The sequence below is a fragment of the Maylandia zebra genome, linkage group LG11 (assembly GCF_041146795.1).
Source record: "Maylandia zebra isolate NMK-2024a linkage group LG11, Mzebra_GT3a, whole genome shotgun sequence".
Taxonomy (NCBI): domain Eukaryota; kingdom Metazoa; phylum Chordata; class Actinopteri; order Cichliformes; family Cichlidae; genus Maylandia; species Maylandia zebra.
The window spans coordinates 20,330,101-20,358,056 of NC_135177.1; the positions used below are offsets into that span (position 1 = coordinate 20,330,101).

General features: G+C 39.0%; 2 protein-coding genes across 3 annotated transcripts; both read left to right on the forward strand.

Annotated features, from left to right (window-relative positions):
• The first annotated feature begins 341 nt into the window (after positions 1-341).
• Positions 342-4,676, forward strand: LOC112435567 (sterile alpha motif domain-containing protein 3-like). 2 transcript variants are annotated; one of them, XM_076889591.1, is made up of 9 exons: positions 342-471; positions 1,136-1,331; positions 1,419-1,580; positions 2,063-2,150; positions 2,241-2,405; positions 2,696-2,902; positions 3,136-3,304; positions 3,466-3,545; positions 4,018-4,676. In XM_076889591.1, the coding sequence occupies exons 1-9, from the start codon at positions 378-380 to the stop codon at positions 4,312-4,314; spliced, it is 1,458 nt and encodes a 485-aa protein (XP_076745706.1). In that variant the 5' UTR covers positions 342-377; the 3' UTR covers positions 4,315-4,676. The 2 variants fall into 2 exon arrangements, with proteins under 2 accessions (XP_076745706.1, XP_076745707.1); XM_076889592.1 differs by having other exon boundaries at positions 1,440-1,580.
• Positions 4,677-18,245: 13,569 nt separating this feature from the next.
• On the forward strand, positions 18,246-27,899 carry LOC101468531 (metalloreductase STEAP4-like). Its single transcript, XM_004541689.2, has 9 exons — positions 18,246-19,295; positions 19,394-19,501; positions 21,257-21,327; positions 21,757-21,841; positions 23,683-23,961; positions 24,045-24,139; positions 24,247-24,400; positions 24,541-24,711; positions 26,109-27,899. The coding sequence occupies exons 1-9, from the start codon at positions 19,107-19,109 to the stop codon at positions 26,370-26,372; spliced, it is 1,416 nt and encodes a 471-aa protein (XP_004541746.1). The 5' UTR covers positions 18,246-19,106; the 3' UTR covers positions 26,373-27,899.
• Positions 27,900-27,956: the final 57 nt, after the last annotated feature.

Consider the following 27,956-nt stretch of genomic DNA (forward strand, 5'->3'; position numbering starts at 1 on the left):
TTATTAAGTTCCAGTTATAATTTTTTATGTTTTAAATCTTTCAAAAACGTGAAATCATTTTACTGTTATGTTTGGCCATTTACTTTTTTGCTTTTACTACATCCTAGAATTGTTCATTAATTGTCAGGTTTTTATGGAATTTGCAACATCAAGTTAAACCGAGGTTCTTTGGAAGTTAAAATGTCAAGCAGATTTTTATGTTACGGTGACTACATTTTGTAAGTTACAAATATAGTTCGCCAAGACAGCATAACGGTTTCTAAACAACTGCGCATTAATACCACAATGTTGTATTTTCATGTATCAAGTTCGAAACGCGCATTTATCCCAGAGGCCGAAAAGGCAGCAGTGATGAGTGCTCCGCCTCCGCGCTGAAAATGACTCTCAGGGGGTTATCCACGGAGGAGCTCCTTAAAAAGTTGATGGAAGAAGGCATTGATGTGTCAGACGACGAGGCGCAAAGATTTAGAGGTAAGTCGGGTGTGATTTTGTGTTTTTATAAAAATTACAACGTGTAATTTTACAGTAGAGTTAGCAAAAGTCCGAAGAGCTAGATTTAACATGGGCGAAAGCTAGCAGTTAGCTAAGTTTTAAACAAAGAAAAGGTACAAATGTGGACTATTTAGACTGTTGGTGGAATGTTCAACGTCTGTCTGCCCGCCGTATTCGAGTGTTTTATCAATAAATAGTGACTAACCGTGTACAACAATGTAAAAAAATCAATAATTTCTCAAAACATGCTAGAATGTAAATATAGCTATTAACAAAATCGTTTTCTAAGCAAACTTTATGGCATCTAACTTGTTTCCCGCTCAAAGGGATTTTAAACAATGGAAGGTACACATTTGTACCATTCCACCTACTTAGTGGGATTTTCGAATATGAGAGCTGTAAGATCTGCGCAGGGACACTTACACTTACTTACATTTTTATATTACCAGTTAATTTATATTAACAATTAATCAAGAGAAATAATTGTAACTTCCTTTTGGGGAATATAGACAGATTCACAATGATAGCTTATTGTTGTTATTGTTATTATTATTATTATTATTATGTATTGACCATAATGTCACTTTAAAACTAAATTTGAAAATGGTTTTATTTTTATTTCATACTGTACTTTATATTTCAGATAATGATGTAGATGGAGAGACGGTAGACTGTGGACTCACTGAGACCATGGTTGCATATCTTTTTGACAAGTCTTTCAAAAAGCAGCTGAAGTTCAGAAACTTCACAAACCGCTACAAGGAAGTCATCATCACTTTACAACCGGTCGACCCATTTGAAGGTACAGTTGAAGGTCCAGTGTCCCAAGCAAACCAGAGGTAGGTTGTGATAAATGTCTAAATTTGCATATGCATTTAAGTGCTTGCAAAATGGCTAGTGAATGCTGTTTTCCTACTGTATTGCAGTTCTATACCTTCTTGCCGTAGACTGCCTGCAGTTATTTCCATTCCAAAATTCCCACAAGATGTCCAGAGTCGCTTGGATCTCAAAGAACCAGTCCAGAAAGAACAGAAGTACCGAAACAAAATAATTGGGACTCTTTATGAAATGCTGTCACAGTACACAATGTAAGGGTTCCTTTCTGAATAATTACATTAATTTCTTAATATTAATATTGCTGTTGTACGAGAGGCAGAGAACAAATGCTTAGCCCATCTGCCTCCCAATCTGGAGACCAGCGTTCGAGTCTGGCGTGACACACGGTTCCAATGAACTGGCAATAGTGGTAAAACCATACATCCTGTGTCTCCAGACCTTGTCTGGACTATGATATCCAAAGTGTTCATTTTCGAATTTACTCAAGAGTAAATTAATAATTCAGGACTGCAGTCAATTAATTAATGAAGTTTCGGAGAGGTGTGGCTGTTTGTCCACGCCCATTTAAAAAAAATTAAAATCAACTTTAGCTACATTGATTTGACATTGGTCTATAACATAACTATTTACGGTAATAACAATATGATTAGCAGAATTGAAGAACAGAAAAGCCCCCAGGAAAGGATAAGAGTAATCAGTGTACTGTGGGTTGTTTTTCTTATGTTTGAAACAGGTACCCAACCCACTCAGACTACATCCAGGTCATCAAAGCCCTGATTGTGAAGTATCCTTTCTTAAGAGATGTACACGGAAATGGTTATGTGAGTACCTCTCCTTTTTTGTTTCGTTTATAGATTATATTAATATAAAGTAAGCATAATTAACTATTTATATACATTTGAAACAACTAGGACACCTGGCACAGCCAACTCAAGAGAAAGTTCAAAGCAGAACGGGCTCCCCTAATCAGCAACGAAGAAGTGAACCGGGTTAAAGAAAAGTTTGGACGCACGCAGAAACATCGGACCACAGAGGAATCCAGCAGCTCCTGTCTGAAGAGACTGAAGCCCTCTCTCGTAAGTCCTCACACCCTCAGCCTCTAAGAGCTAAGGTAACATATGTAGTCTTATTATGTTCACTGTAAAGCTAAAAGTAAACATTAATTGAAAGAAACATGTTAACAGATAACATTAACATAGAACAAGGAACTTCACAGTTGATTTAACAAAAGTCAGCTCAACTTGCAATTCCTATTCAACATTTTTGCATTTTTTTCAAAGCATTTGGTGTACAAATTACCGCATTTCGAGTAACATTAACTTATCAGATTTTACTTATGATAATACTGATATCTGCTTTGACAAAGGATTCGTGCTTTGTGGGGGAAGATGCAGCCTCCGTTGATGCTCATATCAAGGTGCTAAATGATCAGCACAAGAAGCTACATCCTGACACAGCACTGGTGAAAGACCGCATGACAAAAACCTTTGCATGGAGACGTAGAGAGGTAGCTGAAGGAATGTGTACTGTGGACCTATTAAAGAGATATCCATTCCTGGGGACATCTGCAGGGGTAAGAATTGTTAAGATGATTGGGGAAACAGCTAATGATTTTTTTGTCTCTAAATCTGATTATTATTTTCTGTACTAACTGATTAATCAATCTGTTCATTATCTTTAGAATTTTTGTTCAAGGGTTAAAGCACTTTACATTCATCTCCAGTCTGTGTCTTTAAACATGTCAAAAGTTTAAATCCTCAATGTAAAATGTCATTCTTTTGTCTATTCTGCTCTTTTCATTTCCAGTTGTGTGATGAGGTTGATTTAATGCATCCCTGCCAAGACAACATCTGTCGCCGCTTTAGCGAAAACTTCACTGCTGTTCTTCAAAATGTTCTTCAAATGACCAAGGATTTGCCACTGAAGAAGGTCTACATGGAGGCAAGAGAGAATGCACTGGCTGAAGACATTACAGGTGCTAATTTGACCTCATACAAATAGTAAATTTTGTGACAATTCATTTGCTCTCTCTTCCAAAGATAATTGATGTACCATAGTGCCATGTGAAGAGCATGTTAATGGGAATTTGCATGCTATCAAAATCTAATGAAGTGCATTTGCATCTGTATGACCTAGGAATTGACTTCAAGGGGGCACTTCTCCTCTTGCCATCCATCTTCAAGGAGAAGATAGAAGATTTCATCATCCTTGGAGAGGTAAATGCATGATGCAATGCATAGCCTTTGGCCACAAGTTTCATTCTCGGTGTTTTGTTGGCATGGAGCTGAATTCAGCTGCGGTTCAGCATCACAACTAAGCTAATGTAGAGGAAACACTGCTGTTAATCCACAGTGCTGCTGTGCTCTTGGGTTTTGTCTGGTGTTTATATAGATAGATAGACCTTTATTGTCCCCTTAGGGAAATTCTTCTTCACAGGTACTGTCACTGTCAGGGGTGATTGCTTTTGCCCTTGAATATTATGTCAAACTTTAGCAGCTTATCAAACACTACCACAACAGTCGTTGGTCAAGAAGCTTTTGTTTGGAGTAGGGGCCATGTTTACAGGTTATCAGAATAGACAGTTTTGTTTTGCAGCAAAAAAAGAAGGTAATTTGAGGAATCTGTTGAAAATCCACTTGGCACATATTAAACATACTGTATACTAATGTTTTTCTTCCTCTTCTGCAGAATACTCCCATGAGTCCATACCCAACCATTCGAATGAAGGATAAGAGTTGGACAACTGCCCTCTCAAGACAGTGTCGCTGTGTTGTCACAGTTGAAGGAGTGGATGTTTGCTCATGCTGCTCGCTGGATGAGGCCTACATCTCAGCATTCTCCACCTTCTTCGTGTTCAACATGACCTACCCTGCATACTTCAAGAAAACACTTGTCTTTCTTCAGAACTGCATTGTCAACATAGGAGACCAGGGAGACAAACCCCTGCCAGTAAGTGTCACCAGGGTACTTAACCAACTCTATTAAATATGCCCCCACTCCACAAATGTTCAAAATGTTCAAAAAGGGCATTTACTCTGAGGAAGTTGATTATACATGTTGGGTTAGTACACGCACATGAGCCTCATTTCAGCATCACTTGTGGAATAAATGACTGCCAGGCAGCTTTTTCCAAGTATCACTCTTTTCAACGCCATGTGTGATCCGTCAAAACATTGTGTTCAGGTGTTTAATGTCTTTATGTGATTGTTTACTTTTTTTAAATGAATGTATTTTTCTTGACATGTCCTATGGCAATATACGAATGTAATCAAGGATGTATTCCTGTGGTTGTTTAAATGCTTTGATGTGATTCTATTATCGAAAATAAATGGTTAAATAACCAAATATTTTGGACTATTGGGGTACATTTTTGTCTCTTTAGGTACGAAATAGGTTGTCGCTGGGGGGGTACCCTCATAGGTACCCTATTGTACCCTTTTCAAGGGAACATTTCTGTACTATAGTTTGAAGGTACATTTATGTCTTAGGAAAGTACATGATTGTACTTCAGATGGTACAACTTCATAAGGTACAAAAATGTACCAAGCCTAAAGGGTACAGAAATGTCCTTCAAAAAGGAACACCCCCAGCGACAAGCATTTGTACCCTTTTTGGTACACTTTGGTACCCCTATTTCTGAGAGTGCAGATCATCTTTTCTGTGTTGTTAAGCGGAGTTATTAAATCGGAGAAATGATTTGTGTTGATGGAGTAAGTGTGGCTGGAAGAATCCTGTGCAGGATTTCATGGAGTTACTATTTTAATTATGTCAGAGCAGGGAGAACAGAGATGAGGTCTCAGCGGCCCTCTTGCTCTTCTGTGCAATCGGTCTATCTTTTAATTATCCACCACTCCTGTATGGAAAGCAGAGGGTTGCTGTGGAAAGGCGGAGATAGGAGGGGGCTTCTATTCTCTCATCAACTGCCTGATAGAGTAGTGTGATGACTTAACGATTGATTCCCCTTTCTCCCTCTCTCTCTCTCTCTCTCTCTCTCTCTCTCTCACACACACACACCACATATCTATCTTTCATGTGTCTTTTATTGCAGTGGCGGAATAATCTTTGTCATTTTAAAAACATCTCTCCCAAATATTCACAGTATAAAATCACCTTTGCATACTTTATACTTATGGGGGGATCCTGAAGTTGAAAGCAGAAGAAAATAACATGACCTAAAACTTCAGGAACAAAGTGTTGGTATAGTATGGGGGAAAAAAAAAAAGGAAAATACCGACCTGATAGGGCAAAGACCCGAGGGGCAAGCACGAGGGGCACATGAAGAATGTTGAACGCACCTTCAAACAACAATCTCCAAACAGCTAAATCTCTGTTACAAGGATACAGTGAAGGAAAGCATTATGAAATCTGTCACCAAACCATGACTCACTCTCAGCAACCTGATATTTAACTTGACCCACGAGTCACTGCAGCTTATTCACCGCTCTCCCTATAAAAGAAGGCCCGCCTTTTAATGGCTGCCAAAGCAGATGATCTTAAAGGACAACACCACTGTTTTTTTTTTTAATTAAATATTTTATATTTACATGAAAGTAAATAACATTTTGCAAATGTTGCTGTTGTTGTTTGGGGGGTGAGAGTGTCATAGTTCTTTTCATTTTTTAATAATATGATAATTAATAAGCAGACACCTGAAATGTATCGAGTTTTCTAATCCATCACCTTGAACATCACGTTGACACAATTTTTTCTCTTTGTCATTGACTGGTATTTTCATTTACATGCAAATCAGAGGAGAAGAGCCTGTGATGCATTATCACGCTTTTGTAGGTTCTGCAAAAATAGTGCTGAATTAGTGCTTACAGTGATGGATTACACAATTCCTGAGACTGTACTAAGTAATCGTCATCCCTAACTGCTTTGAATAGGGCGTGGTAAGCAACCCAAATGATGATGATAATGATTATTATCATTATCTGTTTCAGAGCACTCCTTCCCATTTAGAATTTCAAAACATTTTAATTTTAGTTGATTGCTCCATCATACATATTCATTCACTGATTCAAAATAAGTTTGCGTTTTTAATGATCGTGGACTAATTGTGACGCAATCGTGCCACTATGTTGAAGTTACAATTTAGCCAGTTGAGAGTTTAGATTTTTCAGCCAACAACTATTCAATGTCTAAATATTTTCTGGGTTTGATGGCTGGCAGATTTCCACAGTCACCTGTAGTTTGATGACTTGTCTGCAAATACTCGCCAATTAATTGCAGAACCCTAGTGAAACTATAGAAAGTGTGAAACAAAGTTTTTTGCTGTGGCGCTAAGGCAAAACGTAATTTTTCCCCCACACTTTCAAGTTTTAAAAGCACTTGGCTACTAGTTAGACACTGTTTGCAGGATTACAATACAAACTATGGGTCACTTCAGCAATCTGCCAGTGTCGAAAGTTACATTGAAGGTGCAGCAGTCTCTTTGTGAACATCTCCCTTCATCTCCCCAAGAAACCACTTGCCACCTGGTCAAGGAATGCACATTTTTCCCTAGCCACCGACAGCTACAACTCTTGGACAATGCGTGTTATGACATCACGAGAAACCGCTTCATACAGGAGAAAAAAAATGTCAACAGAAGGACAAAGCTTGTAGCAGCAAAATCACTTTCATTCTTTTACTGCACTGCTGTCAAACTCATGTTTCTTAATTTACAACAACCCTTTGTGATCTCAAATGGGCAGTTTCAGTTTTACAACAGGGCAATAGCCCTAATCAAAGCTAGCAGCTTACCTGATTGGCTACCTCCCTCGACTTTTTGATGGGGGCAATAACAAGAACAACAAAGACAACAACAACAATAATAGTAATAATGTGCAATAAACATACACTCATTCTTTTTATTTATTAAGTTAAGTTACTGTGTTGTGTTGTGCGTAATGCCGACGTGGGACAGTACTAGGTATGACTGTGCAATGACAATAAAAACTTATCTTCAGAGAAACTACTAAGAAAACCCCCAAACTGATTATAAAAAAACTTCTAAATTTGACTGTTTCTTTTAGAGTAAAGTAGCACATTTTAATGAACCATCCATTTATAAAAACAGATGGTACCCCTACCCCATGTTCCTCCTTACACATTAGGGGGATCTATCTGGTCTGACAGCTGCTGACAATCCTCATTAATACCAGCACCAAACTAATGACTCAGGCCTAAGTTGTTGCTCACCTTCTATTCTTCATTCTCTATCATTAAACACTGTCTAGTTGTTTTTGACATTGTGGTCCTTACCTAGTGAAGTGCAGTTTGCATTCGGTTAATCTATTACAATCACAAAGCTACTGTTGTAACTCAGAGAAACTTGTTGGCATCGCCTCTTTGCAGAAGTGTCTTACTCTGGGGCAGGGCAGGCCATAGGTCATGTCTTTGTCAGTAGGAAGGCCATAAAGCTGACAATGATCAGACCTCTGGCTCAGATTAAAATAATAGTGCAGACATGACGTGATCTATTCTTTACGACATGCAGCACAGTGCAAAGTATAGTGAAAAGTCCAAGAATTATGCTGTTATTCTCTGTAATTTTCACATTGGGATGGCTGGTCGATTCGGCAGTGTCAGACATGCAGTTAAATTCCTCTAAGTATAAATTGTAAATATCTTGTCTTAACCAATTTTTCACTGCTCAATTCTAAAGTAGGGTCTGAATTTATAGGGCTCATACTATAAAGTGCTGTCCACTTCAAAGTTTTGCTTTAAGTATGTTTTTTTTTTTATGCCAAAACCTGTTTATATTTTTGATACTGTGAGTAATACTTTCTGGAAAAACTTTTCCTTTTCCTCTTTTTTTACAAGTCAGTTGTTTAAAGTCAAAGGAATTTTATTACCTCCTACTTTATTATATTAGTATTTCAGCTGTTTTGTAAAGTTCAAAATGAACTTACTGCTGTGCTTTGTATTCAAATCTATTTAGAAATTTAGGACGTATTGTGATGTAGATGTAAAATATGAGTATGTTTGTGCGTGGGAATTTATTGTGTGCATGTATACACTTGCTTTTTTACTATAATTTGTAATCTATAATTAATCATTGGCTCTCCTCCTGATTCTGGGCTTTTTGCTAGCTTTTGTGAAAAGCTACTCTATCATTTCTCTCTCTCTTTCTTCCTATTTTTCCCAAGGGAAGTGTCTATTTTAGGAACCTGATGTTCTCTGACAGCTCTCACACATTCCTCCGTGGCATTAATGCCAAAAGAGGCGCACAGACACGATAACACATATACACGCACACATTAAAAGAGAAAGCGTGTACAGCTACACACAGGACTACTGGGTCTTGCTAACATCAACATTTACAGAAGTCCTTGGGTCATGTCAGCTGCAGGACTAAATTGGTTGCAGGACAAAGAAAAATCCTACACAATAGAAAACAATTTCCCCAAACATGCACAGAGCATTACCAAATACAGTATGAAAAATTACCATACAATGCAACACGGTGTGGCATAGCAGCACTCTGCTCAGAGCACAACGTCACCGTACAGGACAATAAAATTTGCTGCATTTTCCCTCATCCGTTTAGTATCGAGTGCAGTCTGGCTGTCTGTGTTTGGGGTCTGCCGGCCACAGTGATATGATATCTTGTCATAGTTTCTGTCATAACCTGTCAAGTAAGATTATGACCAGCTTCAGACATGCTATAGAAAGGGTGAATCACATTCTGAGGCTTTTTTTTACTGTGAGTGTTTGTGTCTGTACACATGAAAATAGGGCAGAACAATACAATATGATCATTAACTCTGTTCTTTTTTCTTTTTTCTTTTTTTGTGGTGAAACACACACCAAAAAAGGATGATACTTAAATGTCATTGTATAGCTCAGGAAGTCTAATTATACTCGTCTGCTGACACAAAGACGTTCCACTGGCTCCTTCTTTGAATCTCCATGGGTACCTGACACGATACGTGACCTGGACAAAGCTGGAGGGATTAATGGCTTTAGGACCGTGCGGACACACACCCAGACACATTAGCAAAAACACAATAAAGCACGTGCTCTTTTAACACAAAGGTACTCCTTTCACAAATAAATTATTTGACATGTTGGGAAATATTTGTTCACCATATTCACTTCTGTAGAGATGAAGCTAATTATGAGGACTCTGTCCCACACATATGTGATTGTTAGCATTATAGTTTTCGCCAGTGTGAGACAGAGGGCAACCTACAGCACTGAAAATAAATCTAAGGCAGCAGTAATTTAAAACAAACCGAAAAACATCCCTACAGCTTACAGCCTGGTATAAAAGAGTTTTGTGATTAAAACAAAATATATAAAAAATCATCCATCTAGAAACTGGCATTAAGGTTGTGGCAGCACTGATTGATAGGTGTTCTGACACAGTCAGCTGGACGGTCCAAACCAGTGAGTGGGTCAAGGTGGTTATGTCTAAATCTTTACAGTGTCCAGTGGCAAGGTTATAATCTATCCAGAAAAGGTGAAAAAGTAATTAGAATTTAGAAGGAAACTAATGTCTGTCATGTTACTCTATTTCAAAAATAATGGGGCTGTGGCCCTGTCAACATTGTGAGTGCCTGTGCCTCGCTTATATATGTGTTCTGAAGTGTTTTCTGCTGATTATGAAGGCTATCAGCGAGGCTTTTCTGAGTAATTATAGATTTTTTCTCTGTAAGCCAATCAGAAAGGACTATGCCTGACTCCAAGCATGTCAGAGTTCACTGCTCTCAGCATGGTCACACAGCAATTAACCTGCACTTGCTGTACAAACTGTCACTCCCCTTAACTCTCTGTCTCTTTTTCGCTCTTTCACAAATACACACTCATATGATTATACTGCAGGTATTACACATTTGAATTGCATGATTCTGCACCACTCCTGAATAGATTTCATTTTAAAGCAAAATATTCTCTACAGCATGTTTTCCTCATCAAATACACACACAGTACGAGTGTGTCGATTCCCTGCATCAACACACTCTGTCTTTCCATTCTCTCAAACATACACACGGGTTCCTACTACAAGACCTACTCTAACACTAATCGTGACTTGCCTAAACCTAATTTTAACCAAAACCTAACCTCACTCTAACCTTCATCCAGAATTGAATGATTTATGTCATGAGGAGGCAGGTTCCCTCAATGTCAGTAATACAAAATAACAGGCGCACGCACACAATGCATCATCCAGTGTGCGATTTTCAGCCTGCCGACACCTGCCATTTCAGGTTTGCAAGCTCTGCAATTTTCCCACAGCTTTGCAGCAAGGACGCTACCTCAGGACACACAAACCCACACACCTATCCACACATACACACTTCATTCATGATTCATGCCTGAATTCCCTAATATTTGATTGCCACAAGTCATTAATTATTTGTGCTTCTCTCAAAATATATCTTCCTGCATGACAAGGACATGCACCATCTTTCTGTCCATCACAGACTTTCATGCTACACATGCTCAGAGTTTGAAAAAGGCCATAGGCTTATTTGCATGAATTATAATTCTTAACAACTTTTTTGTAATTTGCACTTCAGTACTAAGCAAGCTTCATAAAATAACAAATGCGGATAACAAGTATGTCTTACATTTAATGTTATCTATGCATCCGCAGCAAGTTAAATTCTTTGGAATGATAGACACTCAGGCCTCTTTGTACACACATGCACACGGAAATAAGTGAAGAAATGTTGTTTTTGTTATGGCAGTTTGGCAGTATATGAATATTAGATATTACTCCCCAATCATCATCCTTATTTATTCATTACCTGCTAAATGCGTGTTTCTTATCGCTGCCAGCAAGCCATCTGCTATTTGGAAACACAATAGAACATCACAGAAACATACGCAATGGCAATCAGAAGTACAGTTTTGTAGAAATAACAGATTTGTTGAGAAGACAATGAATAATTCTCCTTTTCTATTAAAAACCTACACGGGACTGCAGAATGCGCAAGAATCTGGTGTTTCTTATCAGCGCTGACAGTTTGTACAGTTGTATTTTCTCCAGGGTCGCTAGAAACATGGAAAGGCTGAATAGTTGTTAATTACTGGGAATAACATATTAACACACGCACATATGCACACACACTCTCTCTCTCACACAGACATATATATATAAATTTGACAGACAGAGATGGGGTAATTTAAGGGCAGCACATCCATGTGTATGTTTCTGACCAAACTGTCAGAAGAAACCTTCAACAGGACCTGTGCTCACAGCCGAGCACCTTGCAGCTTGACTGACATTCACCAAGGATTGGCCTCCCCAGACCATCACTGATCCACCACCAAACCAGTTATGCTGGATGATTTTGAAGGCCGCATTATTTTTGCAGCGGTGTCTTCAGTCTCTTTCATGTCTGTCACATGTACTCAGTGTGAGTCTGCTCTCATCTTTGAAGAGAACAGGACACTAGTGGACTTTCCAGCTCTGGTGTTCTCTGCCACCCACATTTTCTTTGTAGCGACGGAGAAATTGAAGTACAAAGAAAGCTTTTGCTTTGAGCATCCACTAGAAACTCAGAGCTAGATGGATGCCCAGGACTCATAACACTAGAAAACAGATAACCAAGAAGCACAGAGGGCCTCAAAAACAAACAGACATGCATAAAATAGATGTAAACACTCAACAAGCATATAAACAAAGGCTGTTCCAGATTATCTCAAGGGATTTAGAGAGATTTTTAAGCATTTTCTTGCTCTGTTAGTTTGGGTTGTGTGCACTCTCTACACCATAAACAGGAACTGCAGACTGTCAGCATATTTCGAGATAACTTTGTTGTAGTGTGGTTTGGACTTACAACAAAACGCTGCTAACAGGGTGTGACAAAATATCAGCTAATACGCTTACTCAAATAAAACACAGTATAAACTGATGAGTACATTCATGTTTCATAGTAAGTGTGCACACTTACAAAGAAGGGAAAGTCTCTTATTTTTATGTAAGCTTAATTTTAATGAAGTGAGACAAAAAAATAAATCTAAAACATAAATTCCAAATTCAATTCAATCAAATTGAATTGAATTCTATTTATATAGGGCCAAATCTCAACAGCCTCAAGGAATCTCATATTGTAAGGTAAAGAGCATAATATAGAGAACATCGATATATTCAAAGAAGCCCCTTTGAGCAAGCAGTTGGCAAGAGTGGGAAGGGAAAACTCCCTTTTAACAGGAAGAACCCTCTGGCAAAACCAGGATTGGCAAGACCATATGACTCGACCAGCCGGAGGTAAAGAAAGGAAGAAAAACACACTTTATAAACTAATGTTCAAACATGAATCTAAACATCAGTTTATACTGTGGTTTGCTGTATTTGAGTCAGTGTATCTGAGATTCTCTCACACCCTTAAGCTACATATTGTGGTGGTTCCACAGCACAATAAAGTTACCTTGAAATACACTGAGAGCCTGTGTTTCCTGCTTATGGTGTGGATACTGATACAAATCAAACTAAAAGAATAAAGGATGCTTAACAACTCCCCTTAAAAAAAATCTGAAAATGACTTTGTTTATCTGTTTGCTGTGTGTTTACATCTATTTTATGTATTTCTGTTTGTTTTTGAAGCCCCCTGTCCTTCTTGGTTTTCTGTTTTCTAGTCTGATGAGTGCTGGGCATCCATCTAGCTCTGAGTTTCTAGTGGGTGCTCAAAGCAAGAACTTTCTTTGTACTTAAATGTCTTCATCATTGAAAAATGTGGGTGGCATGAATGCTGGCCAGAGAACACCAGAACTGACAAGTCTGTATTAATTCAAGAATTTTTATATTTTAAAAGACAATTCCAGGCAGTCATTCCTGGCTACAGCTCAAATATCACCTGGAAATTGTCTATCATCTCCACATACCGGAGAAAGCAGAGATTTAACCTTCTTTGAAAGAGACCTTATTAATTAAAAGGATACACAAACAAATGCCACAGCTTTGTGTTGCTTTTCACGATAATAAAACAATAAATACAAACAACAACAGATGAGACGCTCGTTTTCCTTTTGTTTTGCTTTGTTCATTTGTCTCTTTTAATTCTATTTTGTTGTACTTTTTCAACATGTTCAAAATAAAGAATCAATCAATCAATCAATAAATACAAACAACAACAGATGAGACACTCGGGGAAAAAAAGTCACTAATCCGATATAACTCTACATGGAAAAAAGGATAGATATCTAGCTATGATCTTGACTGCCAGTCAGGGCCATACACAAACATGGTTACCATGCTGCTGATCTAAGAGGACTGTTGGCTCATAATTATTTTTTGCACCAATCATCAGTAACCTCATTTAGGCATTGCGACCCAGAGGGTAGTTTGAAAGGAAATTAGAACAAATGCCATCGTTGGCTGTCAGGAACGTTCTTGTCGCCTTGTTAACTATAGCTTTGCTGTGAAACTGTACCTAGCAACAACAGTTTGCCTCATCACCATTCACAACCATATTGCCTGTGAACCTGAGCATACTGCATGCTTCCTGACTCTCTGTCGTTTTCCCTCAGCACACCACCTGCGTTAAAAAATACAGAGTAGGGAACCTGCACCTCTGATGACTATGAGGTTTTCATCATTACAGAATTAGACTTCCGTGTCAGCTTTTTCCTACCTTGTCAGCTCTTTCACTTGACTGGAGGTATGGCTGAGGAGATGAGGCGAAAAATTCTTTAGGCCTATCTCAGCCTCATAATGGGCTGTCGATTTCCCTCCAGCCACAAAGGACGAACAGTGGGGATGCATGCTATTTGCAGACCACAGCTGTTTGTGGAGATATGACTATGTAGAATGACACAGATACATTGGAGATCTTAATCTCAACCTTTTCAGCATGTAAACCGAAAAAGACTGTTCAATTTCTTCTATCTTGGATCACACAAAGAACGGCGCAGGGTGGAGGGGAGGAAAAGAAGTTAAACGAGGCAAAAAGATTATCAAAGCTTGCTATCCAAGGAGAGGATAAGACAATCCCATGCAAGCATTGTCTTTCTGGAGATATTTTCAAAGTGTCCCAGTCCCCTCTGTTCTTAAAAAGCCTGAGTTCTGAAATAACCAAGGCCATATAATTCAGCAGCGATGTGTGCCGGACGAAAGAGGAAAATCTCTAAATCTGCAGTTTCATGCAGCTCCTCCCAGCCTCTGATTTCTGACGCTTGGCTTGCCAGATAAGATTCTGAACATCAAACATACAGTCAGGGCTCATCCTGTTAAAGCAGAGATAGGGGATGAGGCTCTCCGAGTTGAGATGCTTCTATAATGCATGTAGGCCTGTTGTAGACATGATAAAAATGGAATATTGACTATAAATTTACACACATGAACATTTCTTTACACCAGTGAACATGTTGAGCTGGACAGACAAACATAACCCATAACAGAACACCCACACCATATGTGTACATGCTATACAAAAGGACACGCACTATTCATTTATCTCAACAGCCCTAAAGCAGCAACTTCATCAAAGACAAACATCTAAAAAAAATAGGGTGCACTTTCATTCAAAGTGTTTCTTTTTCTCCTTAAACCTACTCTAAGTGTTTCATAATGAACATCCCAAGTGTTTCTGTCTGGAAAGCTGGTAATGGAATATTTATAGAATATTTCTGGGAATACTTATGGGAAACTGGTTGTAACAAGCATCTTTGTTCTACTGAAACACAATTTTTTTCAATTTCTTCTTCTTGGTGTCTTTCTTTCTGTGCCTGAGTCTCTCTGCTATGCTCCCTATGTTTCTGTCTTTGTGTCTCATCGTATAGCCAGTGTGTGTCTGTCTTCCTACCACTTTTTTTCCACTGCTTTTTCAACAACCTCAAAACCTGAGCTCAGTCAGAGCCTCAATATGAATCTCATATGTAATGCATTGCCATAACAGAAATCTCTTAGAACTCATCTATCTTACAGGCTGTTCTCTGCTCATTGTAACACCATGGCACTATGTATAATAGGCGCACTCTCACTGAAAACTGTCTTTAACAACTGCCCCTCATTGTGCGTGCCTCATGATGCCTGGAAACAGCTGTAATCTCAAGTAATTCCCACCACAGCCATTCACTCTTGCTTGCAAATGTGAATTCTTTATTTTTGTCCATTAAGCTGGCAAAACAAATGTTCAACGCTCACTATTATACGCATGTTTTTAATGCACTGCAGAGTGACAGATAACACTGGAAGAATCTGAGTGTGCTTTCTCACGTGTGCTGTAATTTGCAACTCCACCCTGACATTTATAAATTGAAGGCTCAGCATATGCTCGATGTAAACATGTCCCAGAGCGCATTACGGTTAAATGTTGCAAGATGTTTTTGAAAAAGCACAAAATACTCACATGGTTAGAAAATCTGTCTGCAGCAGAAAGACTGTCCTTAAAAATGCAATTAAAAGTTTACGTGTGCTTGCTTTGTCATACAACAGAGACAATACAACAGTTTAGTTTAACTGCTTCCAATGGATGTCTGAGACATTTCATCATATCAGTGAGACTCAGCAGCAATGTGAGTTTGTATGGTTTAGGTTTTGAATTTTGGAGTTCTAATCCAGATGTCCATGGCTAATGTGCGATGGATGAGTGAGTAATATGAGTATCCACTGTAGTTCCAAACTAAGGAACAGTGTTTATTGTAACTGTCATAAACAGGATGTGGCAAGTTTTAATAATAACAACTGCACTGCATTAAAACATCCACAGCAGTTGGGATATCCAATCTTTAAGTGATGACGTATGAACCCTGCTTCCGGATACAAACTACTCTGCATTTATTAAGGCTGTTGTGTTTTTAACCTGTTTAATGCTTTGAATTTTGTTTTATTTAATGTGAACCCCCCCCCCCCCCCAAAAAAAAGTCAGTGACCACTGTCGACTTCTCTCGGTTGTTATCATCAGTTTTCATTTTTAAAGCTCAGTTTTTAAAACCTTACAATGTACCTATGGCCCAGCCCATGCAGCAGTATATTAATGACTAACCTTGTATTGCAGTTGTTCTCCTGACTGAAGTTTGGTCCGTTTACAGCATCCTGCCATGCAATTACATTTGTCCCTAATCATCGGGAACTCTCAGGTTAACTTTTATTGAGTGGAAAAACCTTAGCGTTCATCCTCAAGCTTCACTGTGTTTATGTTGTGCTAACCATAGCTGTGTAGCCAGCCACCACGCAGCACATCATTATATACCAGCTAGCCCAACTTCAGTTTTCTGTCTTCATTTATGTCGAAAGTGATTACAGAGCTGCACGTTTAAATTTTTGCTGTGGCAGTTAAGCTGCTGGATTTTTGGCTTCATGACCCTCCTTCGTGGTTCGTGCACATTGAAGCTCAGTTTGCTCCCCGTGGCTTTTCAGCTGACGACATGAAATACCAACACGTGGTGGCCTTGCTGGATCCGCTGTCCAACCGTCCTGTGATAACCGTTTTCCGGCATCCCCCCACCCATGCTGTCCTTCCTAGGACGACAGCGAATTCCTCTTCAGTCACGTCTTCTTCCTGCAGATGCCGGTGCGAGCTGGCTTCGCCAACTCCCCGCTGCTGGCTGCGAAGACCCACATTATGCAATTCATTTGCACAAATGTGTTTGATCTGCTGCTTGATGGTCACTCTCAAAGTGAGAGAACTCATTGAGAATCTATAAGAAAATCAATAAGTAATCAAACTGATAACTGATATCAATAATACAATTGGAATTGCTTAATTCTTTCATTTCCCTTCCTTAGACACGACTGTGACAAAACTAGCTTAGTGCCCACACTGTGCGGCAATTATGGCATACTGTGCGTGGTTGAATGTCGCTGGAATTGTTTACATGTTGATCTGATCTGCGGTTGATTTAGCAGGGTCTGAGTATGAATTCATTGTTTCATGTAACTTATGTGTGGTTATTTATAGATATTCGTGTAATTTTCATGCAAATTAGGTCTACCCAACAAGTGGACCATAAATTCACCCTGTGGCAAGACTTCAAAAGTAGCCCAGTTCTGTGGGAAATTACGGACTTGGCAACACTGCCACTAACTGTCTTTGCTTAGTCACTTCAAAAGAGTATAAAGTGATGAATTCTTTCAGCTCTGTTTCTCTTCTTCTATTCCAGGGACATATTTGCTGCCCCATGTGAATGACACGTGAGAATTTCACACTTTTCTGGAATCTATAAAACATGAATAGGCAAATCAACCACATATATAGACAAACATATCAAGAGCTATTTACAGTCACTAATGATGAAATACTTACTTGAAAGAGTTGTGGGAAAAACTTAAACTGATCACGTTAGGTGGGAAGAACTATTCTTGAAGGTTACCTAACTTTCTCGGATAGACAGTCATGGCCTTGGACAGCATAATTAAAGCCAACGTAGGTTTAATTTACTCGGTGGGTTCAATAATTATTAAGTTAGAGAAAGCTTGGCTAAGAGGTGGGAGAGCACTAGGAACTGAGTGCACAGAAAGAACGGAGACTTTGGAGGAGAGGGCTAAGTGGTGATGCAAAGAGAAAAAGAAAGAAAGAACAGGACGTGAAAAGAGAGTTGTCCTGGAGGCAGAGCTAGTAAATGAGTCATTGGAGTGAATCTGCTATCAGGTCTATTCTAACAGTGCTACAAGTGAATGGATGCCTTAAAGGTTAGGCATAAAATGATTTCTCATTTTGCTGCGATATACCCCCTGGTAGACATTAACGCTTTGGTTATGGACTTGAGTGTAAAAGCTCCTGAGGTAACAGGCTGCTTGTCTGCCATAAATATTTCTGGCTATATGTATGTATATTGTTATTTGAATGAGGCTGCTTTTATGGAGATGAGTATATTTTTGTGCAAATAGTTAAAGTTGATGTGATGCTGTGTGTCATTTCTATAGCCAGGTAGTCATTCTGTCTACACAAAGCCAACTCCCCTGGTACCTCACATCACAGCTGGGACTCTGTTCAGCTCCGATCCTCCTGACCCATTTCAGTGCACAGATACACACACACACGCTCGACCACACACACATATATACACCAACTGACAGTTGCGAACAGACCCATGCATTCATACAAAGCAAAGCAGCCACACGCAAAACACTTACATATGTGCCAAGCTTCATTTCTGCTCTACTGAGTCTGTTTGTGTCACAACTTTGCAGATGTTTAAGCCATGGGGACATGAACACTAAATTTGCAGAAATTCTCTTCCCGGTTGTTTGGTTGGAACAGCGGGTTTTGAAATGATAATGAATCTGTGGGCCAGGATTTCCCACATGGCATCATGTCTAGAGTGGAAACAGAAGAAATAGAATAAGGCAGCACTAGAAAGCAGTAGCAAAAGATTTTTTTTATTATTACCAAATGTAAAAGTCAAATTCTGGCTGAACTAGGTAGATGAAGCAGTCGGCGTTTCTAAGAATAATAAAATGTTAAAAAAGTGCGAATCTGAGGTTAATGTTACTGCTGCAGAGTGCAGATGGCTCCCCATACAGTTAATTTAGAGTTCAAAGTCTTGCTCTATCAGCCAATAGCTGATGAGCACAAGCAATATAAAAATAAACTAAATATACATCCAAAAGAAATCATGGATAAAATGCTGACTCACATTGCGAAAAAAACAAAACACAGATATGAGTTATATTGCATTCCAACACATGCAATTTCAGATGTTGATTGCAGATGTAATAAACAGCTATAATAACTTCATTACACACACTTATGTCACACAGAGGTTAAAAGAAGAATCACGCACAAAGTGGGAGAGGCAGTGTATAGGTCAGATTCCAAAACATTATAAATACACAGCTAAAACTGACCATCCAATCTCAGTGTGTGATCATAAGTGTGGAAAAAGAAATATCAGAGAACATGAAGACAGAAGGTGCGATGCTGCATCCACTGGCATCGGGAGATGGCCCTGAGCCTGAGCTGATGTGTATCTTTGGGACTGGGGACTTAGGACGCTCTCTGGGCCTGTGTCTGCTCCAATCCGGCTACAGGGTGGTGTATGGCAGCCGCAGACCTCACAGCTGTGGCCCCTTGCCTGAGGGAGCTCAGGTATGACTTATGGCATTATATTGAACTGAATAGAGTTTTTAAATTTAGAAACATTACTGTACGTATCTCAAACATGTTCTGTCCTTTGTTTTGCGGAGGTGATGACCCATGAAGAATCAGCCCGGTCTGCCAAGATGATCTTCGTTTGTGTTCACAGAGAACACTATGAATTTCTGGAGAAGATGGCACCTCAACTTGAAAGAAAGGTTAGTCCAAAGTTAAAATTGGAATAAAAAAGATACACCTTTAAATCTTTAAACACCTTTAAACTCTTTTTTTTCTCTTTCTTTCTGTGAATAAACATTTCTACATTTTCATTTGCCAGCTGGCCTGGAAACAATATTTAACATATTGTGTACACATAGGTTATTACATTTGTTCCCACATGTGAAACATGATAGCAAGAGTTTAAAAATGACATTTTCACGGAATTATCATGGCGATTTGTCAGCAATAATTCATGTTATTTGAGAGAACATATAAATATTAACTGCTGTGTCATTCATATATCAAGGAAATAATTTTTAGACACATGTTATCTAAATCATGGGTCTGACAATCAATGACTGATTAATTGTAACTCATTTTGATAACAGCATTACCTAATGCAAGTTCATTATGTTAAAGGTCTAACTGGTGTTAGCACAGCTGATTAAAGAAGCAATACATTGGTCAATGTGAGCCTGCGTAGCTTCAATTACAGTCTCAAAATACTTTAAACATATTCACACTGGATAAAGCAAAGTGCCGCCGTAAGACAGGAGAGAGGACGTCTGAAAATGGGCTTTTGTATGCGTATGTAGGTAATCCTTGACAGTGATTTGTGAAATTTTTTTTTTAAATAAAATAATCTCAAGATCTCGGAAGTTTATTACTTCGCTTGAACATCTTCTGACACCTCTGCACTCAGTTGGATTGTGGAACAGTTTGTCCTCAAGACATTAACCACAACATTTTCCTCAGTAAATGTTCTGAATTGTTAAGAAAACATTAAATATTAGCATTACTTTAGTTCTGTTACAGATCAAAAGACATGAAAAAACGATTACTTTTAGGTTTGCATTGTTTTATCAATTAAATCCTGCTAAGATGATTATGCTACTTTGTAACTTTTATTTGCAGCATGAATTAAGGATTAAATCTTAACAACAACTAATGCCATGCAACAGCACAGTGTAATACTACTACTACTAATAATAACTATTCTCATTTTAAAACAATGGCCAAGTTACATGTGGGAATATTACATTTTAGCCCATGATAAACAAAAATAACTCAGGAAATTAAAAACACAAGCAGATCAAAATGGCCCATTATTTAGAAATATTTGAAGTGGAAACAAAAACTTTTAAGGAAAGCAAATCAGAGACAAAATTATTAGTAATTTATTATTTGTTGTTGTGACGTTATCTGAGGACGGTTTAGTTGGCTCTAGACCTTACAGTATTACAGAAAGACACTGAACAAATCCCTCTTGAGGAAGAACCTCTGATTGAACCAAATTCAGGCTGAGGGGCTGTCTGTCTGAAACGGTCGGGGGTGACAGGAGAGTGGAGAGAAAAAAAAAATGAGCACTTGAAAAATAACAAACAGTGAGCAGGTTTGCAGGGACAGTAACCACAGGTCAAAACCAAGCAGCTATGGATCGAGACACATCTCCAGAAAGGTACGGAGAGAGGAGAAAGCATAAAATACAGGAGAAAGAACCAGAGGCTACTGACATGTAATCATGGGAAATGAATACACAGAGTGAGGAGGGTGGACAAGAGGTGCTACACAAAAACACAACGTTATCCAGTCACACCTTATGTGTGTGTAATGTCAGTGTTTTCTGCTGTTCACATCTTAACGGAATCATTCACATGATTTTTGTAAAAGGATGTGCATGAAATAAATGACAAATATTCTAACTACTTTATTTTTTCTCTCTACTCAATCAATGCTGATGGATTTATTTCAAGGTGCTGGTGGACCTCAGTAACAACTTGAAGAAAGACATGTACATGGAAGCAAATGCCGTCTACTTGCAGAGGTAACATACGCCCTCAAAAGTATGGAAAAGAAAAAGAGTCTCTCATTCATGAATACACTGTGCATGCAAGTCATTCCTTCTGTTCACCAAGGGAGCCTAACCTTTTTTTGTTCAATCTTTATTTGTTGTCAAAGATATCTTTTTCTTTCATTGCAACTGTGCCTATTACAAATCTATGTGAGAATGACATTGTTGTGGAAAAATGCTCCTAAAGACCTCTTGGAAAATGAGAGATCAAAACTCTAAACTGAATCCTAAAGAAGTGAAACAAATCAAGTGGTTGCAGCTCCCTTGACAGGTGAGCCTGCTGTGTATCCATTCGGTTGAAGTGGAAACATTGATTCTCATCGTTTTGAGACTTTTTCTTTCCCCTGGGCGTCTTTGTAAAAGAAACAATAGCAACTAAAGTCCTTTCTGTGTGTTCTCTAGGCTGGTCCCTAAAGCAGCCGTTGTTAAAGGCCTTAACACCCTGTCCACCTGGGCCCTGCAGAATGGACTTCTAGCAGGAAGACAGGTAAGACAAGAGTAGAAGTAAGGGATCTGTTAAAAAGATGTCAGCTGGCTTAAGACAAAACAAAGTCAGGAAGCTTCTGAGCCTTAAGGAAGACTATGGCTGACAAGAATAAAGATACAAACAAAGCAGTAACAGAAAGAGGAGATTACTAAATTGATCTGATCACCATGAGAAATGTTTGACTTCAAACTACAAAATAACATCTGCTTTCAGCATTTTCTGTTTTACGATGGGAAAAAATGTCTCTTGAACTGCTTAATAACAGGAGACTGCTTCAACATACGCCGTGCAAAATTTAGGGAAGCAATTGATTTCAGTTTTGTTGCTGCTGATTATTGATTTTGCTGTCTTACCATAACAATGCGAGAGAAAATGAGGGCAGCGCTTGTAAAAATACACAAACAAGCACACTTCATGATCTTACAAAGTTGAAAGACCAGTGTTTATTGCAGCTTCCGTTTCACGGCTACAAAGAGAAACACAAACATGCTCGAACCTCTGGAGACCAAACCTGAATCTGCCTCTTCAACACAAACAAGCCCCCATACGTGTGCACGTCACACACACACACACACACACACACACACACACACACACACACACACACACACACACACACACACACACACACACACACACACAAACCACTGCAGTGTTCTATTTCTTTGAAAACAGGTAGCTGTGAGAGAAAAGAGGGTGTGTGTGTTTGAATGTGTGTTTCTTTATCAGCGCATATGTAGTTACAGTATATATCCACACACACTCATGCTTTTAAGTGTGTGCTATTCCCCAGCCAGCAATTTGATTAGATCCACAGCGGGGCTGTGGCTCTGTCACATTTACATTCAGATGGAGATTTAGTCTGTCGGCTGTCCCCTGCTGTTACTGGTGCAGTAATGTAGGGAGACATGGCTGGCTGCCCGGTCCACTTACACACACACACCTGGGGAAAACTGCTCAATCCCACTGACTCTCCTATATGCCTGTCAAACTGCTCTCTCTCTGTCACACACTCTCTAGCTCTCGTTAGTTCTCGCCTTTTACAAACAAGTTAATCGTCTTATCACAGAGCTGTGAGTGCAGTAATAAGCTTCACCATGCTGTGATCTAGAATGGGATTACATATTGAGCAGCATATGTATATAAAGTAGGCACGTGTGCTTACCTAGTAATACATTTTCAGGGGCTTCTTCCCAAAAAACTGAAGGAGCGGTGGGTGACAGATAAAACAAGGGTAATTCTGTGGACACACAATGTAGGTGTAGCTGTGCAGTCATTCACTAGATATTCGCATCAGGTGAGTCATCTATTAGTAATAGAAACACAGATCATAAGAAAGTGTTGAGAGAAAAATTTTAATAAATGTTAATATTCATATTATTATTTTAGAATCTGCTTTCATCAATTTACCAACTAATACAGTTTGTAACTGCAAAGAAAAGATAATATTAGTGACACGATGAAACTTCACAGACAGTTAAAACCGCATCATCTTCCATTTTGGTCAGAAACGACTAAGAACAGATTAATGGTCCGTGCTGTTGCACTGGTAAAAATTCTCCTGCCTGCAGACATGAATGCAGAAGGTGTAGGTTTTTGAATCAGTCGCACATATGCTGTCCTGCTGCCTTAATACTCATTAGAGAACCAGACTGCCGGCTGAAAAGCCCCCAACAAAAGCATCATTTATTCCTGTTTCAGGAGTCTTTGATAAAACCTGCAGTGCAAAGCTTAGTGAGAATTTTTCAAACCTTTAAAAAATTTTAATTTTATATTTGTGACAAGCTCTATATGCCTTTGGAGAAATACACATTTATAGACTATTTCTATTTATGCCCTAGGTGTACCTGTGTGGGAACAATGGAGAAGCAAAACGGGATGTGGCAGAGATGGCCACCAAACTAGGCCTCACTGTTGTGGACAAAGGGTCCCTGTCAGCTGCTAAAGAGGTGGAGGACTTTCCTCTGCAGCTGTTCCCAGAGTGGAGGATGCCTTTGTACGTGGCTTTCGGCCTCTCTGCCTTCTTTTTCTTGTATTTGGTCATTAGAGATATCATCTATGCATATGTGGAAAATGATGAAGATATCTCCTACCGCATAATGATATCTCTGGCCAACAAGGTAAAGATATGCTCCTCTTTGTTTAGTTGCTCGTAAAACGGTATTTTACATTTCTCATTGTGTTTTTATTTTCCATGTGTCAGATCACTCCAGTTGTGTCCCTCATTATGCTGTCGCTCTGCTACCTCCCTGGAGCTATAGCTGGGTTCCTTCAGCTCTACAGAGGGACCAAGTACAGGTCAGGCATCAAACATAAACATTTTCATTCCTGGTACAATGTAAAAAAAAAAAAAAGGGCATGATTTTTGCAGCGTAAAGTGCCTAACTCATTTTCCTATGTTCCAGGCGTTTCCCCAATTGGCTAGATCGCTGGATGCTGTGCAGGAAACAGTTGGGTCTTCTTGCACTAGGCTTTGCATTGCTCCATGCTATCTACACATTAATCATTCCTGCCCGCTACTCTGACAGACAAAGAGTCATCTCCAATGTGTTGAATGAGGTAAAGTGCAGCAGGCTGGTGCAAACTGATTGGAGTGTTTCTGCAATCCTGCACAAAGAAAAATATTAAATAAAGCTTATATGTACATGTAGAACATTCACTGCAATAACAGTCCCTCCACTTTTCTCTCTTCCTTGTAGGTGAAGAAAAATACTACCACTCCACTTTACTTTGACAATACCAGCGCATGGCGCACTGACTCATTATATGCACTGGGAATCCTGGGCTTCTTTCTTTTTGTCCTGCTGGGGTTAACATCCTTGCCCTCTGTTGGAGGCACTCTCAGCTGGAGAGAGTTCAGCTTTGTTCAGGTCAGTGCAGATAAAAATGCACAGTCCTTCACATGTATGTGCTGTGTGTGAATGTGCATTTTCTCATGCACACCTTTAAATTCTCATGCTTTATCAGTCACGTGTTTCATATCAGTAAAGGCATATTTTAGAGCCTTCTAGATAATCTACATTTAGAACTTCTTAGATTTTTATCAGTTATTAAAGTGTTGTAAAAGCAATATAGCAATATGTCACTGGCACTTGTCTCCCTAGAGCCTAGTTAACTAGCCGCCTAACACAGGCACACAGAGAGACTTTAGCCAAGGATTTTAAATGTTAAGTTATTCATTAAATAGAATTATGATACCTGGTATAATCCTCCAGTGAGAAGATTTTTAATACAGGTCACAGGCCCATTTGTGTAAAGGTCAGGTCCATAGATAGACCTCAGACAGCGAATGGTACTCAGAGATGGAGGTGAAAGTCAAACTAATTCTTATGATCTAGTGAGGAGAGTTATGAAATAAGACATGAAATAACAATAATATGCTTACATAAGCTTACTTTTTGCTTCTAGTTGTGATCACTGTTGTCAACATGGGAATATAAAGCCCTGAATACAAGCAAATATCCAAAAATGCTAGGACACTGTGTAATATGATATTTGCTCTCCACTGGTTTAATAAGGTGCAAGTAGGTGCAAGATCCCTTATCGTCATCACACAGGGGCACAGTTTATTACTGCGCCATAGCAATAGCACTGTTTGCTTTCTCTGCTGTTTGCCCTTATTGCAAATGCTAAAACATGGAAATGGAGGCACATTATGCACTAGGTTGTTTTTTTATTATGTCTGCGTCTGTGCATGTCAGTCTTAAATTCAGCATAAAGCATTTCCAAGGATAGTTTGGTAATTTGGGAGATAGCTCATTCTCATTCTCTTTCTTCCACAGAGTTAGATGAGACAGTTGATACCATTAGTTTGTCTGTGTGGTAAATTTGCTCGTACCAGCCTAGAGTTGACTTATCCTAGCTTAGAGTAGCATGACAAAAGGAGAAAGAAAATACTGTCACAACAAAACTGAGCGCCTCTAAACCTCACCAGTTAATTTGCTTTTTTAAAAAAACCTTCTACCTTTGGACAAAGGTTCCACACATTTTCAGTATTTTTGCTAAGCTAAGCTAAACCCATATTTTTTACTTGTGTTTGATTAACTTTTGCTTTTATGCTCTGTAAGTTTATTTTAAAGCACTTTGTGATGTTGATAACAAAATGCTTGAAATAAAATTTTTATTACCTACTTAATAAACTCAACACTAGTTTCATGTTTATTTAACAGATAACAGAAAGCTTATCGTCTTCTTGTTGAACTCTTTTGTATTTAATCTTTAATTTTTACCATTGTGTGTGTGTGTGTGTGTTTCTTTTTCCCCACAGTCGACGCTGGGCTACCTGACTCTTTTTCTCTCCACTGCACATTGCTACATTTATGCCTGGGATAAATTCCTTCGCAAATCTACGTATAAATGGTACACTCCTCCGGACTCCATGCTCTGTCTAATTGTTCCTTCGGTAACACTGGTGCTCAAGCTGGTCCTCGTCCTCCCCTGCGTGAACCGTCCGCTCATGCGCATTCGCCAAGGCTGGGAACGCAACCGGTTAAAGGATGAGATGGGTGAACTCAAAGCCACTAACATGTGATCCCGGGTTGCTCAATGTTTCAATGACATGTTATATTATTTTTCATTTGTAGACAATCATAAAGTAGGGAAAATGAAATAGCATAACAATCGTTTCGATTTTGCACAAAGTAAAGAAAAAGAAAGACCAGTGGTTCCAGTGGTGAGTTATTGTCTGATCCTGCCTGTTCCTGACTTTACTCAGAGAAAAGTTAGGTTTATGCCAAATTGACATGCTTCTGTTGATATAAATATTTTTAATGTGTATTTTCTTTTTGAGTGAAACCCCCCCACACATTTCAGATGTTTGTGTTGTATCTTTTTCACCAAATGTGCTGAAAAATAGATTGCTATCCCCCTGTTGAAATCCACTGTTTTGATAAACATAGGCAATAGTTTCTGTATTCCACTCTCCTTTCCCTTCAAGTGGAGCAATTGTATCCCTGAGGTTGCTCTCTTTTCAGGATGTTATTGATCTCCCTGCTTTCTGACACAAATATCTCACTACCCGTACCTGCCTCCGTCTCAAGAGCACACCAGAGTGCACACTAAGACACACATGCTTATGATGCACATACACAGCATGAAGGTGAGTAAGTTAATTGGATTTCTGCATGCAGATTATATGAAAAAACAAAATAAAAAAAATGAAGCACTTAACTTGGGGGCGGAACAACAGATTTTGTAGTCAAAAGCAGATTCACAAACACCTTTACTACCATAGGTCTAGTGCAGTGTTACAGTCACCAGCAAATTTACCCGGCTGAAGCAGGTAGGTAGTAATAAAACATGCAGGCTGCCCTCAAAATACCCACTACTACCGAGGAATTGCTGAGAAAGCAGATCCAGTTAGATTTGAACAGATGATGAGCAGAAATGGGAAACTCAATAGTGATGGCTGATGAACAGGTGCAGGATGGTTAGAAGAGGTTGGTATGCACATCCCTAATGATACAGAGACAGTAAAAGGAAAGAAGAAGATGGAGTAGCTGTCGCCATGACAGATTCTGGTGCTATATAAAGAAAACGCAGTGCCTCTCGCCTAAAGCAGAACATTTAGGCAGAGACATCCTGTTATCTAGCATCTAACAGCATTATCTGCATACACAATCTGTAATCCCTTACATCCTCTCCTATTGTATTAGCCTCCTGTTACCAATGAACCGATTTTACCAAACTGCCTGCTGTTCGTGTGCATTGGTGTGTGCGTGTGTTGGTGTGTGAGTTATTCCATTATTCCAGTATTGCCTCTGGAAAGAATTAAGATGTAGCAACATGCAGAGCAGAATAGCTGTGAAACAAGCTAACTTACATAATTCATTTCCTCTCATCTTTAATTTTACACACCTAGACGGCCCTGAAACCTATAATAACTTGATATGTGTCTAGCCTTGAAGGCTTAAACCTGTGTGAGTGTAAATAATCTGCAGAAATTGTGGGTTAATACAGAGATCACTGACATTCAAGCTCCACCTGTGAAATGTACAACTAGATATTAAATGAAAGGTGTATAACAAAATAGCATGGGAACTTCAGAAATGTAAATTATGTATCCCAGAATTGTGACAGAATAAAATGCATTTAATTAAGAAATTATGGTTTATTT